The sequence below is a fragment of the Lolium rigidum genome, chromosome 6 (genome assembly GCF_022539505.1).
Source record: "Lolium rigidum isolate FL_2022 chromosome 6, APGP_CSIRO_Lrig_0.1, whole genome shotgun sequence".
Taxonomy (NCBI): domain Eukaryota; kingdom Viridiplantae; phylum Streptophyta; class Magnoliopsida; order Poales; family Poaceae; genus Lolium; species Lolium rigidum.
In genome coordinates this window covers 341,679,559-341,694,961 of record NC_061513.1, presented here as the reverse complement: position 1 = coordinate 341,694,961, position 15,403 = coordinate 341,679,559, and the positions used below count along the sequence as shown (strand labels likewise).

Here is a 15,403-nt window from a genome sequence, read left to right as displayed (position 1 = left end):
CTAATCTCCGGTGGAGAGGTGCGGTTGCTTAGTGCTCCCGAACGCCACAAGAGGCTCACCTTGAGGTGTGGTTGCTCGATGCACACCAACGCCACAAAGGCCTCACCCCAAGATGCGGTACTCACACCACACACCGAACGCCACGAAGGCGCCTCACCTAAATCTCCGGTGACCCTCGCCACAAAGGCCTAGGTCACGGTTCCACTAAGGGATTTCCTTCGAGGCGGAAACCGGGCCTTACACAAAGGTTGGGGCACACTTCCACAACTTAATTGGAGGCTCCCAACAAATCGCCACAAAAAGACCTAGAATCCGTCTAGGGTTCCAAGAACCCAAGAGTAACAACCTTCTTGCTTTCACCACCACGAATCACCGTGGAGAACTCAAACCGATGCACCAAATGCAATGGCAAGAACACCACAAAGATGCTCAAGTACTTCTCTCTCAAATTCCAACAAAGCTACAAAAGCTATTGGAGGAATAAGAGAGGAAGAACAAATAGGAGGAGGAACACCAAATTTCTCCAAGATCTAGATCTAGTGGATTCCCCTCACAAAGAGAGGGATTTGATTGGTGGAGATGTAGATCTAGATCTCCTCTATCTTTCTCTCAAATAGATGCAAGATTCATGGGAGGGAGAGGGAGATAGCAAGCTCAAAGAAGGTCAACAATGGGGGCAAAAACGAGCTCAAACGGATAGGGAACATTGGGGAAGAAGACCCCCTTAAATAGGGCAAGAGAAATCTGCCCGTTATGCACAAAACTCGTCAAAACCGGAACTTCCGGTCATTTGGGGCGGAACTTCCGCCCCCCGGAAGTACCGGCCAAGTTCCGGATGAAGTGGGGCGACCCCGGAAAGCTTACAGTATACTTTTGCGTGCAGAATCGTCATTTCCGGAAGTTCGCCGGAACTAGGGCGGAAGTTCCGGCCACCGGAACTTCCGGCCAACTTCCGGCCAAAAAATTGCTTCACGGAAAGTTGAATAACTTTTGCATCCGGACTCCGATTTTGATGATCTTGGGCTCGTTTCGAAGCTAGTAAAAAGCTCTACAAGATCATGCGTGGAACCATCATAGTCCAGTAAGGTAGGATAGAAACAAATGGATAAAGGTTTTACCTATCTATAAACAGCAAACCGGTAAAACCTCCAATATGGAAAATGCAACAACTTGAGTTAGGAAACTCGGATTTAGGTGAAACCAATTTTGTTGTAAAGAAGATGACAAGAGCTACCCCACAAATAGTGAAAGGCTTAAGAACAAGTGGGGTAGGTTTTTCTATGTATTTTAGAGTGAAACCTCTCAATACGAGAAACCGATAAAAACTCCAATATCGAAAACGCAACAAGTGATTCATGCGAATCTGCTGATGAACTAGAGCTTGCTATGGAAATAACCACAAGCTCTAAATCACCACATGGATAAGATCCAAATAACAACCAAGAAATATGATGCAATGATGCAAAGGTTTGAGCTCTCTCCGAACGATACGATCGAGTTACTCACTCGAGAGCCCTCTTGATAGTACGGCAACTAAACTATAAAACGGTCTCCAACTACACCATGAGACATGTAAGAAAGAAACCCTATCAAGAGCAAACCTTAACCTTGCGCGTTCCTCTTGAGCTCGATGAAGACGATCTTGATCACAACAAGATGGAACACCTTTCTTGATTGTGCTTGCTTGATGAAGTCTTGTGGATTGCTCCCCCATAATCCACCATGGGAGAGCATTTTCTTCGGCACATCTTCACATATCCATGATCACCATATGGATGGAAAGCTTCAAGCAAATGATCTCTTAGAGATGGCTCATCTTGAACTTGCACTTCATTTCTTCATTCTTCATCATGTTGATGTCTTGAAGTTAACTTTGAGGGATCACTTCATCTTCATCTTCAAGGCATACTTGATACTTGATATCCTTCATTAATTTCTTCTTAATGCAACCTTGAAGCCAACATATGGTTCAAGCATTGCCTATGGACAACACCTACAAATAAAACTCAATGCAAACATTAGTCCATAGGGATTGTCATTAATTACCAAAACCACACATGAGGGTCCATGCACTTTCAGACGTGGCGTGCGTGGGAGGCGGGGGATCAGAACGTTGTTCTCCCGGGGGAACGTCGGCGTTTTCCTTCATATTTTGGATTGGGATCATAGGATACAAGATAGGCTTAATTATATAGACTTAGCTAGCAACTATATGCCCTCATAGTTCAATTTTCCTAAACGAATGAAAAAAAAGGTTGAATGAGTGACAACATATATTTCATGTGTGAGGTTTCAACGTCCTGACAGACAGACAACCGCCCACGAAATTATTTCAGCTTCCTCTTGCCAAATCGCCTACTTGCAAGAGGCCAAGCTCGATGTTGTCAACCAATATGCGTCATCCGACCTAGGGGGGCAACCGCCTCAATAACTATGTGCAACAATCGGGGACGGAGAAACAAGTGGGTGGGGGTGGCGGGATCCTCATGTTATGGGGCGAAACGGCGGTGCAAATTTCGAACATCATCGACACCGAGTTTTGCCTATCGGTGACGGTCCTCATATATCAAACATGCATCAATTTCAAGTTCACCGCTGTGTATAGTCCAACGTTGTATTCTCGAGAGTCGAGAAGGTGATCTCTTGGCCGAGCTCTTGGCCCAAAAACCAGGCATCAGTGTGAAGTCGATCCCGCTCGGAGAATTCAACCGAGCTGCAAAAATGAATAAGAGAAATGTAAATCAAACCATAAAAAATATTCTAGGCAACCCTCCGACGGCGAGTTAAAGAAAATCCATCTGCCAAATAGATGTTTCACTTGGAATAACGAGAGAGACTCCACTCCAGCTACGAGCAAGGCCGACTCCTTTAGCAACTCTGAATGGAACATACAATTTGGTAGTACATATGTTCTCCATGTGCTTTGTTCCGCTTTATCGGACCTTATCCCCTACTATTTGCCGATGATAGCGGGCGAAGAGGCGAGGAGATTTAAGTTTGAACTTTCTTACACGAGTGTACTGGACTTCTGATATTGTTTGGGACCAACGTAGTACTTTTTTTAGCGAACCCGCGGGAGATCTGCGCGTCATTGCATTAAGAAGAACGGGCAAAGATGTCCCAATCCACCAAGTTACAACAGGGGGTGCCAAGCGCCATTCTGGCGCCGGCTAGAAAGCAAAGAAGAACCGCTCACTCTCCCGGCAGTCTACCACTATGCCTGGCCCTGACCCAGCCGTGCCACTCATCGACAATGAGCCCTAGTGTCACGACATGGGGCAAGCGCTTATCCTCGAAGACACGCGCGTTCCGCTCCAACCACAGCGACCTGAGCGTGAGCATGATCAGAGAGTTGGCCGAGCGGCGGTCTGCCTTGGCGAACCTAGCAGTCGCCTGCAACCACCAGTCCTTGATGCCGAGGTCGCCCGTGGGAGTGAAGTCCGGTAGCCGCAAGCGCACGACGAGCCCAGCCCAGATCTCATGCGCGTACAGGCAATGTAGGGACAAGTGATCGAGCGTCTCGTCACTGGCGTCACAAAGCTTACAAAGCGTATGTGACGGCAGGCCGCGCCGCAGCCTTCGATCGGCAGTCCAGCAGCGCCGCCGCAGCGCAAGCCAGGCGTGGAACTTGAACTTTAACGGCGCAAAAGAGTTCCACACCAAGGGGGCCGCGAGCAGACCAACAGTGCCATGGAAGAGCGCGCGGTAAGCACCTTTGGATGAGTAGCTTCCGTCCGCAGTCCACCTCCACCTGAAAACGTCGGAGGCCGATGTGCCGTCGACCTGTTGCAGCTCGTGGGAAGCCGCCGCCCACAGGCGCAGGTATTGCACTACGGCGTCCACGGAGAGCTGCCCCGAAATGTCCTGCGCCCAAGAATTGTTGAGCTTCCCTTGCTGTACCGTACGGGTCCGCCGCACGGCCGGCTTGACGAGCTCTAGAACTGCAGGCGCAATGGAGTCCACGGCGAGCCCCCCAATCCACGCGTCCTCCCAGAAAAGAACTTTGGAGCCATGGTCGACTTTGATAGAAACGGAGGCGTTGAAGAGGCTGACAGTGCTCTCCGAAGCCGCGATCGGTAGGCCGGCCCAAGGCTTGTCCATGGAGGTGCGCTGCAACCACATCCAGCCCGAGCGAAGGGCGGTGTTCATGAGTGCGAGGTTGCGCAAACCCAAACCTCCGAGCGACTTCGGCTGGCAGACGAGATGCCAAGCGACAATGCAGCAACCACCCTTCGCATCCGCAACACCTGCCCAAAGAAACCCGCGTCTCAGTTTGTCAACCGCCTTGATGAACCACGGATCAAGGTCGAGAGCGAGCAGCTGGTAAACCACCGAGGAGGAGAGGACGGCCTGCACATACGTCAAGCGCCCCTCCCTAGAGAGCAGCCTAGCTTTCCAGAAAGGCAGCTTAGCGGCGAGCTTGTCAAGCACGGTGTGCAGGTCTGCCTTCCCAGGCTTCCGTAACGACAGCGGCAAGCCAAGGTAGCTACAAGGGAGCGCGCCAAGCGGGCACGACAGTGCCTCGTCGAGATCGAGCAGAAGCTCCGGAGAGCACTGGATCGGCGCGGCGAAACTCTTGGCCGGATTCGCCTGGAGGCCAGAGACGCCACCAAAACAAGCCAGCACCTCCCAAACCGCGGCGATCTCGCCGGCGCAGGGTTTAGAAAAGATGACGACGTCGTCAGCATAGAGGGAGACGCGGTGGCGCAACCCCACCTCCGCCAGGCTAGAAAGCATGCCGGCCCGTTCCACCGAAAGAAACAGCGCTGACAGAACGTCCATGGCGATGACGAAGAGCAACGGGGAGATGGGATCCCCTTGCCGCAGACCCCTCCCGTGCCGGAACGCGTCGCCCGCGCAGCCGTTGACGAGCACAATCGTGGAGGCCGTACGAAGCAGCATCGCGATCCATCCCAGCCAATGAGGGCCAAAACCCCTCTGCCGGAGCACGCTGAGGAGGAAAGACCACGAGATGCTTTCGAAGGCCTTAGCGATGTCAACCTTAAGCAGGAGCGCCGGGACTTTCCTGCGATGCAGCAGCTTTGCAGACTCTTTGACGAGGAGGTAGTTATCTTGTATACATCTGCCTTGTATGAAAGCCGTTTGGTTTGCACCCACCAGCTCCACCATTCTCGGACCAAGCCGCCGAGCAAGGACCTTAGTAAGAAGCCGGGCGAAACTGTAAACGAGGCTTATCGGGCGGAAATCCTTCAGGTCGGAAGCGCCTTCTTTCTCGGGCAACAAGGTGATCAAGGCCTCGTTGAGGGCCGAGAAACCCTGATCATGGCCCAACCAGATGGCACTCATCGCCGCAAGCACGTCCTCCTTCACCACCGGCCAACAACGACGATAGAATTCCCACGTGAAACCATCGGGACCGGGCGACTTGTTCGCCGGCATAGCCCGGATGGCGTCCCACACCTCTTGCTCAGAGAATGGAGCCTCCAGGTCAGAGAGATCAACTGGCTCGAGGCCAATGGCCCGGAGGGAAACATCGGCCTCCCGCGGCTGCGCGGTGCCCAAGATATCAAGGTAGAAGGAGGTGGCCAAATCCACCTTCCCGCGCAAGTCCGTGGCGGTGCGATCTCCAGAAGAAAGGGAGCCGATGAGGCATCGCCTGCTCCTGGACTCCGCCAAGATGCGATAGAACTGTGTCGACGCATCCCCGTCTCTGATCCCCGCAACCCTCGCCCGCTGCCGAGCGATGGTTCGCTCCAGCGACGCAAGGCCAATGAGCTTCAGCTTGAGGGAGCGCCGCAACCAAACCTCCCGATCGGAGAGCGCTCTGGACTCCTGGGCCAAGTCGAGGCGCAGAATCACCAGCGTAGTACTCGCTCTATGTATCAACACAACATGTTTTAGATGCTTTTAAAATAGACTAGATACAAACTAAAGTGTGTGAACCTACATACTAAAAATAGACTAGATACAAATTAAAGTAGGTGACCCAAAGGAAATGCTTAAACATCTTACATACGCAAATGGAGGAAGTATTCAATACCACTAATCTCACTATTACACACCACTACTAGTCCCTGACAGTCTGCATTTCACCAAACTCTTTGTTTAAAGTATCTTCTCTTGAGATGCAACGGCAATTCTGGTCAGACGCACCAACGGCAATTCTCGATGCTCGTCGGACAGACGCTGCTTCCGTTTCTACACTGATCGACCTATGCATGGAACTAAGCATGGTCTGTAGCTGAAAACTAAAGACATTTTGTATGACCTCCAGCATGATTGGAAGAGACGTCGCTCTCTCCGGCCGATCTCGCCGAGGGATCCTCATACATAGTGCGGTTTGGTTGGAGGAGCGTTAGATCGTCATGCTTAGCGACGACCGACGGAGTAACCAAAGGCCAAGCAGCATTGCACGGCTGCTGCGCTCATAGCTGATCGCAGGACAGGTACACTCCAACTTGGACGACGCCCGATGTTCCAAGGGCAATATCGATGCGGGAATCAACAAGGCCAGGGACTAGGATTATACCTCCTGCCTTTCATCGCCGTCGAAACTGTTGACAGAAACTAAAACCAAACATGAACCCTCTTGTTATGGGTTATAAACAATCGGCAAGTTGCAGGTTTAACAAGTGTTTTTCTTGACCGCGGTTTAGCTTGAATGTCGATTCTTTCCCGTGGGTTTTAAGGGCATCTCCAACGCACTGACCCAAATGGACGCATCTGGACGTCCGTTTTTTGCTGTTTGGGTCGGCACCCGGACAGGCGGACAGCTCCCGGATGTCCTACTAATTTTGTATTCCCCAACGCACATAGAGACCTAAATTTTGCTCGTACTAGTACTACTCGGAGGCGCACACGCCGGCGAGCTCCTCCTGCCCCGGACCGTGCCGTCGACCACGCCGTAGCCCCGCCGCGAGCCGCGTCACCTCGCCCGCCGCGAGCTGGTGCTCCCGACCCGTGCCGCTGCTCGCCGCCCGCCGCGGGCGCAGCCGCGGGCGCGGCCCCGTTGCCGCCGGCGCAGCTTCCCGCCCGTGCCGCTGCTCCTCGCCCGTCGCGGCGCAGCCTCCCGGCCGCGGGGCTCAGCTCATCGCCCCGCCGCGGGCGCGGCCCCGTCGCTGTGGGCACAGCTCCCGGCCCGTGCCGATGCTCATCGCCCCGCCGCACGCGTGGCCCCTTTGCCGCCGCGGCGCTGCAAAGCATCGCCGCGGCCGCTACCCCGGCCCCGCCGCGGCTCGGGCTTCCCGGCACCGCCGCCGCTCGCCGCCCGGCGCAGCCGGCCGGCGTTGCCCCATCGTCGCGGCCGGAGGACGAGGAACTCGAGCGTTCGCGGTCCCGTGCCGCGACCGCGCGTCGCCGAGGAAGCCCGGGATGAGCAGCAGCAGCCGCTCCGGCGTCCGAGAGCGCGGACGACCCCGGCCGCCGCATCCGCCGCGGCGACCTCCGCCATGCCGCGGTGTCCGGCGCAGCCGCGTCCGGCGGATTCTATCGCGGGGGCCGTCCCGTCGCGTGCGCAGCGACCGTTGTAGAGAGGACGGCGGATTTGGGCGGAGCGGGGACGAGGCGCACGGGCGGAGCAGCTGCGCGCGCGCGCGGCGGAGCGCCAGCCGCAACGAACGGCGGGCGGCGCGGGAGAAGCCGCAGCGCGCGGCGGAGCGGCCGGCGCCCTTGGTCGTCGCCATGCGCATCGCCGTCGACGAGCTTCGCCGCCGGAGCTCGTTTCGGCGGCGGCGAACTCCGGCATGGATGAAAAAAAGGTCTAGCAAAGTGGCGGCGGAGGCCTCCATGCGTGGGCGACGGCGGCAAGGCGCTGAGCGAGCCTTCCCGCCGGCAGCCTATGGGAGCATCCATGGGGAAAAGAAGTCAGAAAGAGGGACAGAGGAGAGAGAGTGGTGGGTTGGTTTTGTCTCTCTGGCAACTGGGCCATACATGGACACAAACGACCATCCGCGCATGTCCTCGTCCGTGACGACGCAAAGTGTCCGCAAATTTAGTTGAGGTTTGGGTCGTCCCGGACCACGCGGACCGTCCGTTTTGCATTTGGGTCTGCGCGTTGGGACGCGTTTTTACCAAATGGTGTCCGTTTTTGGGTTTGGGTCTCCGCATTGGAGATGCCCTAAGAGAGAGTGAGGGATTTGGACAGCTCGTGTCGGTTTTCTTCTCTGTTCTTTCGCCGCGTACGGTGCTGAGTGCTGAGTGGGTGCTGACTGTACCATATGCGACGAGGTACACTCGTTCAACAGTCAGCGCCATGCCTTCCTCGTGCAGCGCCGATAGTGCTCAACTTTAAAGCTCCTACCAGGTTGTTGGTCTTTGGAATTTGGATCAACTACCTTATTGTGCTATTTTTCACACGGTCAGTGGATAGTTTCAAGAGAAGAGTAATTACATTTTGTACCCCTTTTTAAATATCCAAAATTTAGTACTCCATCCATTCATAAAAGATATCTCAACTTTGGATAAATTTGGACGTATCTAAATCCGGTTCATATTAATTGACTCTAATATGGATGTATCTAGAACTAAAATGTGTCTAGATACATCCATATTGAAGTCAATTAATATGAATCGGAGGGAGTACCAAAATACGTCTAGATAAATCCAAATTTTGATAAGATTGAGACACCCTTTCATAGACGGAGGGAGTAAGTACCCCAACTAAAAGAAGTAATTATTCTTACATGGCATGCTAAACATTGTTTTTCTCCATTTATTTGTCATTGTTTTTTTTTCTAGTTTTTAACATTTGATGAATTGCGCCGAACCTAAACGTGGATCTCCAGATAGGTCTTTCTCGTGGATAGGCTAGGTTAGCTTAAAGAAACTAGGCAGCAACCGAAAGGGGAGCTCCTATACACATGCCTTTGCAGGAAATAGGAGAACCACCGCCATTAACTTGGAGCAACACCACGCGTGTTCACCAAACAAAAAAAAGGCAATTTATATTCACATCCCAACGCCAGGACGGATTGTGCTCCGCTCACACGGGTGTCTTTTTTTGGATGTTTTTTTTGGGTTTTACAAGTTTCTTTTATTTTTCTTCTTGTTTTTTTTCTTTGCTTGTTTTTTCGTAAGATTTCATTTTTTTTCACAAATGTTGAGATTCTAAAAAAATCGTATTTTAAAAATGTTCATGGTAAAAAACCCACTAAGTCTGTGTGCATAAAAAGATATCTTAGATTTGTGAAAACTTAGATGAATGGACACTACTTAGTGTATATAGATACATTTAAATGTAGAAGTGACAGATTGCAATTTGTTTGTTTTGAAAAATGATCACGTGGTTTAAAAATGTTTTTTTAAATGTTCATAAAATGGGCACCTGTTATATTGGGCTGAAGGAAACACTGCATTGCTTGACCTATAACTGGGCTGACACAATTAGATCGCTAGTAGGTGGAATAGTTCGTATGCAGGCCCAGCTTAGTGCGGTTGCCGTCGTGAGAGAACGACAGTCCACTCTGTTCCAGAATCCGTCCACGTTCATCCAACCCAAAGCGTCTTCACTCCTTCCACTCTGAAGCATCATCGTCACGTCTCTCAGCTCAGTCACACGAGCTCACAGAGAGTCTCGCAGAACTGTCACACCCGCGCACCGCCGCATCAGCTGGGAAACCAAGCTCTGCCTGCAGATAGCGCAGATGGCGGGGAGCAGCTTCTTCCAGGAAGCGCGCCTCCCGGAGCAGCGGGCCGTCGAGGGCGTCGCCTTCCCTGCGGTGCTCGTCCCGAGCGGCGGACCACCGGCACAAGGAAGCCTCGACGAGTTCCTGGCGGCGGTGCGGTCGGAGCGGGCGTCCCGGGTGGAGCCGCTGCTGCTGGAGGCCGGGGCGGTGCTGCTGCGTGGGTTTCCCGCGCTGACGGCGGCGGACTTCGACCGCGCCGTGGACGCGTTCGGGTACGAGGAGCTGCCGTACGTCGGCGGCGCGGCGCCCCGCAGCAACGTTGTGGGGCGGGTGTTCACCGCCAACGAGTCGCCGCCCGACCAGAAGATCCCCTTCCACCACGAGATGGCGCAGGTCAGCATACCTCCTGGCTCATTCCCTGAGCCCATTCCATGTTAGTGGAAGTGAGACCCGTTAGCACAACTCGCCCTTCAGTGATCATTAGAAACATTGGCTTAATCAGGAGGCCTGAAGTCTGTAGCTCAGAACTCAGGGAAAGCTGATCAACACATCGGTATTTGATTGCATGATGGTTTTTGAGAACAATTTAAGAATTCCACCTAGACATAGAAGTCCCCACACTCTGCATTTCACTACTAAACTGGTTACTAAAGTCAGGGTCTGCATTCTAGATACTAAAATTCAGTGTAAAACTCCCCATCTGCAATTTTCATTTTCACGATGGTAACTACCGAACATTGATTGACTTCAACAAGAGGCCTGTAGTCAGTAGCTCAAAACTCAGGGCAACGGCAAACCACACTCAACACATGGATATTTAATTTAATTGCATACGATGGTTTTTCAGAACAATCTAAGTACCTAGACATTGATGTTCCCCCGTTTCAAGATTGAAACAACATGCATTCAGCATTTCAGGATAGCATTTCAGATTAGTTCGTATGGCAACGCTTAGTTTTGGAATTTTCATTTTGCACTATCAGAAGTTCAGAGCTCACCGGATTTATTCTTTCTTTAGGTTCCAACATTCCCAGCGAAATTGTTCTTCTTCTGTGAAGTGGAACCCAAGAGTGGTGGAGAGACACCGATAGTGCTGAGCCATTATGTTTATAAGAGGATGAATGAAAAATTTCCGGAATTTGTGGAGAAATTGGAAAAGCATGGCCTTATATACACACGGGTCTTAGGAGAGGGTGACGACCCATCTTCTCCAATCGGCCGTGGATGGCACTCTACATTTCTCACTAAAGATAAAGCCGTTGCTGAGGAAAGGTCTGCTCTCTTATTCCTTTACAAACTGATACATTAATAGATCTAGTATTACTTCTGAAAATTTGCATACAAATATCTACTGTAACATTACTAGATAATATGCATCACTTCAACATCAACAATAACAACATCATCAAAGCCTTTTTCCAAGCAAGTTGGGGTAGGCTAGATATGAAACCCAACACAAAAAAGGTGTAAAAAAACCAACAGAAAAAAGAAACCAAAACAAGGAGAAAGAAAGAAAAAAGCGAGTAATTAAGGTTCCGGCACATGGATCGCTGATCTATGCAGTCCTATCAAGAGTCAAGAATTTAGGTTCATTCCAATCCCTCAAGTCTCTTTTTATCGCCTCCACCCACATTAACTTTGGTCGTCCTCTACCTTCCTAGTCTCCGTCATGCTCTTTAGAATTCCATTGTTAACCGGAGCTTCTGGAGGCCTCCGCTGGATATGCCCAAACACCTTAGTCGGTGTTGGAGTAACTTCTCGTCGATCGGTGCCACCTCTTTCCTATCGTGGATATGCATCACTTCACCAAGTAAAAATGGTACGGTAGAATTTCTGGCGGTCTGAAACGTATATAGCAAGCCCAAAGTTTCTGAAATCCAGTCACTAATGAACTGGTTACTTTTGAGTAGCTGGTACAATTGATTGGAACTTACCAGTCCTGTACCAGTGGCTCTGCTGGTATACTTGGTCAATGGAGGAACTTATTCAATCGGTCATGTGGTCAGTTGAACTATTCTCTAAAGTTGCTCCCACTTGATATTTGAAAAAATAGATGCTCTTCTTCTACCATAATATGATACCATGCACATAAATGTTGTAGTATATGGTATAATCATTATTTAGAAACTAGTTGACACCCCGAGCGTTGCTGCGGGAATGATAGATGATTTTCAGATATGAAAAAAATAGTATGGACGGGCTAGTATACAAATATATGAAGTGTTATTTGTTTAGTATGCAAGAAGATAACAACGACATGATAAGAGTTCCTTTTTTGAGATCCACATGGTATGAGTTAACCCCCTGAATTTAGGTACTAAAAATCATGTGCATAATTCATAGCACATAAACAATAATAGAACTATAGCAGAATATGTCTAATGTCATGACAAAGTGATTAATTAGTATTAATTTCTCACTTTAGGAAAATATTATGCAAGAAATATATGGATAATTTAGTACTGTCCGTATTGCTCCACCCTGTTTTATTAGCCTGCCCGTTTCTTGCAACACTCATCTCACAATGTCGTCTTGACGAATGGAAGATGATTTTCTTTAACTTGGTTCCCATGGTGAAGCTAGTAACTGAGAGGTACTCTACGATATGTATGTCCTTTTTAGCATGTAGCAACAAATGTATATTGTGTAAATATTTGTATTGTACTACTCCATCCGATCTTTTTAATTAACTCAAATTTACTATAAAGTTGTACTAAATTCTAGTCAATTAAAAGAGACCAGAGCAAGTACGTGACAATGTAAAATCTTGTCAAGTCAAGAGATAAGGAAATCGCCCAAAGATAGGATATGTTCAGAGACCATGGGACAACTACTATTTGGGGTTGACTGGAAAACCAAATGGAGAACACCCAAAAAAAGCATAGTTCAATGTGACTGTTAAATTTCATCAACTTGCATGTCGTTTGTGGATACATAATACTATATAAGTATTGGATAACTCGGAAGATGTCAAACAAAAAAAGGGTAACTTTGGCCTTCATGTTCTCTAGCAATTGCATTTTTCGTCAGCTCATAAGGTTTAACCATCATGTCGGAGTTAAACCATTGGGGGATCTGGGGATTGATTTCATACAACGTCTTTCATTACAATGAAAAATAATAGTACGAACGAAAGTATGTATACAACATCTACTGAGATTCAGATTACATGTGCTGCAAGAATACTAATCAGAATAGAAACGCCATGGGAGGTGACTCGCCTTTTGTTACTGCTGCACCAGAACAATAATCAGATGTGAACCAAGAATACTAAACAAAATAGAAACGCCATGGGAGGTGACTCGCCTATAAATTTTGCTTGCTTGGACCGTTTATAAGTTTTGCTGGGTTGGATCGTTCGTGATAGGCCGTGTCCTCGGAAGATATCATGAGACAGATCAGGGCGTGCGAACTTATATGCTGTTATTCTGCAAAACAAATTTTGATACGATGAGAACTCAAGAAGAAAGACATGCGTGAGGGAGTAGTAGGCCACGGCAAGGAGCCTTCTTTGGATCAGTGACTATGTGATATTGTGGGTTTCAGATGTGAAGGAACGAAGGGGAATCAGAGGCACCATGACACGGGAGAATCACATTAGTTTCATGCTCTGGCGACGCATGAGTCACAAACTCACAATGGAATGGTATAAAAAGGTGGGGAGGAGTGGAATATTAAGAAACATGTCATTATAGTAACGCTGAGTGTGGAGGCGTTACTTGAAGAGGAAGGTCAGTGGACATTTTTAAAAGAGGAGAGCTGGGATAGCATCGCTTGCTGTAGGGAATTACCAATCAAACGGATTATGACAGGCTAGGGGATTAGCAATCAGATAGATGACGTGGATGCTTTGCATGTCAAGCTTGCAAACATTAAAAGCACTTAGTGGGGATGAACTTTATAGATATTATAGCACCACTTAGGTTCTAAAATCTTGGGATAAATGTTGATCTTTGATTAGGGGCTCATAACAAGGTGTATCTAGAGCTGAATATTGAACTATCAGCTAAATGTTGACTAGAGCTATATTACACAGCCTATTATTGCGTAGTAGGAGGTTTAAATAATTTCAAGTAGACGAATGGCCTTCAGTTATTGTGCCCATGTTGGATTATTCCAATGGCCTGCCATCATGATATTGAGCACTGCATTTTTATCTTTCATCTTGTCGTCTGTGCAGTGCACCGACCAAAAAATGCTTAAAACTTTTTATTAATAACATTTGAAATACAGTTTCATCGAGAACTGTAGCTCACTTACTATGTTGTCACTGAAGTTGGGTCTGGCTTTCCTTCACAGGGCTGCAAAGCTTGGAATGACGCTGGAATGGACCGAGGACGGAGTTAAAACAGTAATGGGTCCGATACCCGCAGTCAAGTGGGACGAGGTCCGAATGAGGAAAATATGGTTCAACAGCATGGTTGCTGCCTACACTGGGTGGAAGGATGCTCGGAACGATCCTGTTAAGGCCGTCACGTTTGGTGATGGCTCACCCTTGCCTGCTGATGTCATAGAAGAATGTGGGAAGATCTTAGAGGAGGAATGTGTCGCTGTTCCGTGGCAGCAAGGTGACATTCTTCTCATTGACAACTGGGCGGTCCTGCACTCTCGGAGGTCTTTCGAGCCTCCACGGCGCGTACTTGCTTCTCTTTGTAAATAGCATGTAAATGCATTATGAGGCGTGAGGCTTTGCTGAAGAATTTCTGATCTGGAGTATGTATGTATGACGTCTGTTTTGCAGTCACGAACCGGATGAGCCCTAGAAATGCCAAAAAGCAGAACTTCGGTAGCAAGTACACAAATGTTCTGGCTGTAGTTTTCGTCTTCGCTTGTCAATTTCTATGCCAGTGTAGATTTGATAACTGCTATGTTTCCATGGCGATCTAGATGGAATTATTTCCTTCTACAGATTTTGTTCACCAATCACCACTATGAACTGTTGTATATTCCTCTTTAAGGGAATGGATTGTTTTATATTTTTCAGGGGAACACATTTTTCTATAGTTGAATTTCTCTAGTTTTTACAGAAAGGTTCGCTGCCGTCTTTATTGATCACAAATAATATTCACATGAACAAAAACGAAATAAGAGCATGGCTACAAAGCCTACAAGTATAGCCAGATGATGGTTGTTAGAAATAAGTGGGCTAGGCCCATGTGAGATTTAAATATTCGTAATAAGTCTCAAAGGGTCATGTGTGGCAAGAGGCGGATGTGCAAACTTATATACTGCCAAGTTCGTAGTAGAAGGAGGGTGGGTTGGACATAGTGTTTTGGCTCATAGCATAGGTCTAAGTGCACCTATTAAGAAAAATGTATTTTAAATTTATCCTAAAATATTGAAAATATGAAGAAAAAATCTAGATGTACATTTTCACTCGCAAACGTTTGTGGGATAACGATATTTTGTGTGGCCTACGTAAAAAAGATAAAAACATGTCACGTAGAAAGTTATTTTGAATAACCAAAAAATGTCTTTTTTACACAGCCCATAAAAATACCATTTCTTTGCGAAACTTAGTGTGTAAAGAATATCAAGATGCAAACCCCCCTTGGATCGCCTTTTTAGTATTTAAAAAATCATAGAAAATTATAAAAACTTAAAAAAATTCTTTTAAACTGTACTTATATTAAGTGGTATAATTGTAGGGCTATTAAGCGGAGAGCAAGTGGCTGTGGCTACAAAGCTGTCTCGATTTGCTAGATCGATTGATCTGTTCGGAACACACAGTACTACGCACAGCAGCAAAGTGCCTTTGTCCAAAATAATCGCGCATGATAAAAAAAAAACATAGCTTTTTCCTCAGTTTTTAAGCCTGT

At 48.4% G+C, this 15,403-nt stretch overlaps 1 protein-coding gene across 1 annotated transcript; it reads left to right on the top strand.

Annotated features, from left to right (window-relative positions):
• The first annotated feature begins 9,519 nt into the window (after positions 1-9,519).
• Positions 9,520-14,575, top strand: LOC124664992 (clavaminate synthase-like protein At3g21360). Its single transcript, XM_047202393.1, has 3 exons — positions 9,520-9,977; positions 10,603-10,856; positions 13,884-14,575. The coding sequence occupies exons 1-3, from the start codon at positions 9,603-9,605 to the stop codon at positions 14,242-14,244; spliced, it is 990 nt and encodes a 329-aa protein (XP_047058349.1). The 5' UTR covers positions 9,520-9,602; the 3' UTR covers positions 14,245-14,575.
• Positions 14,576-15,403: the final 828 nt, after the last annotated feature.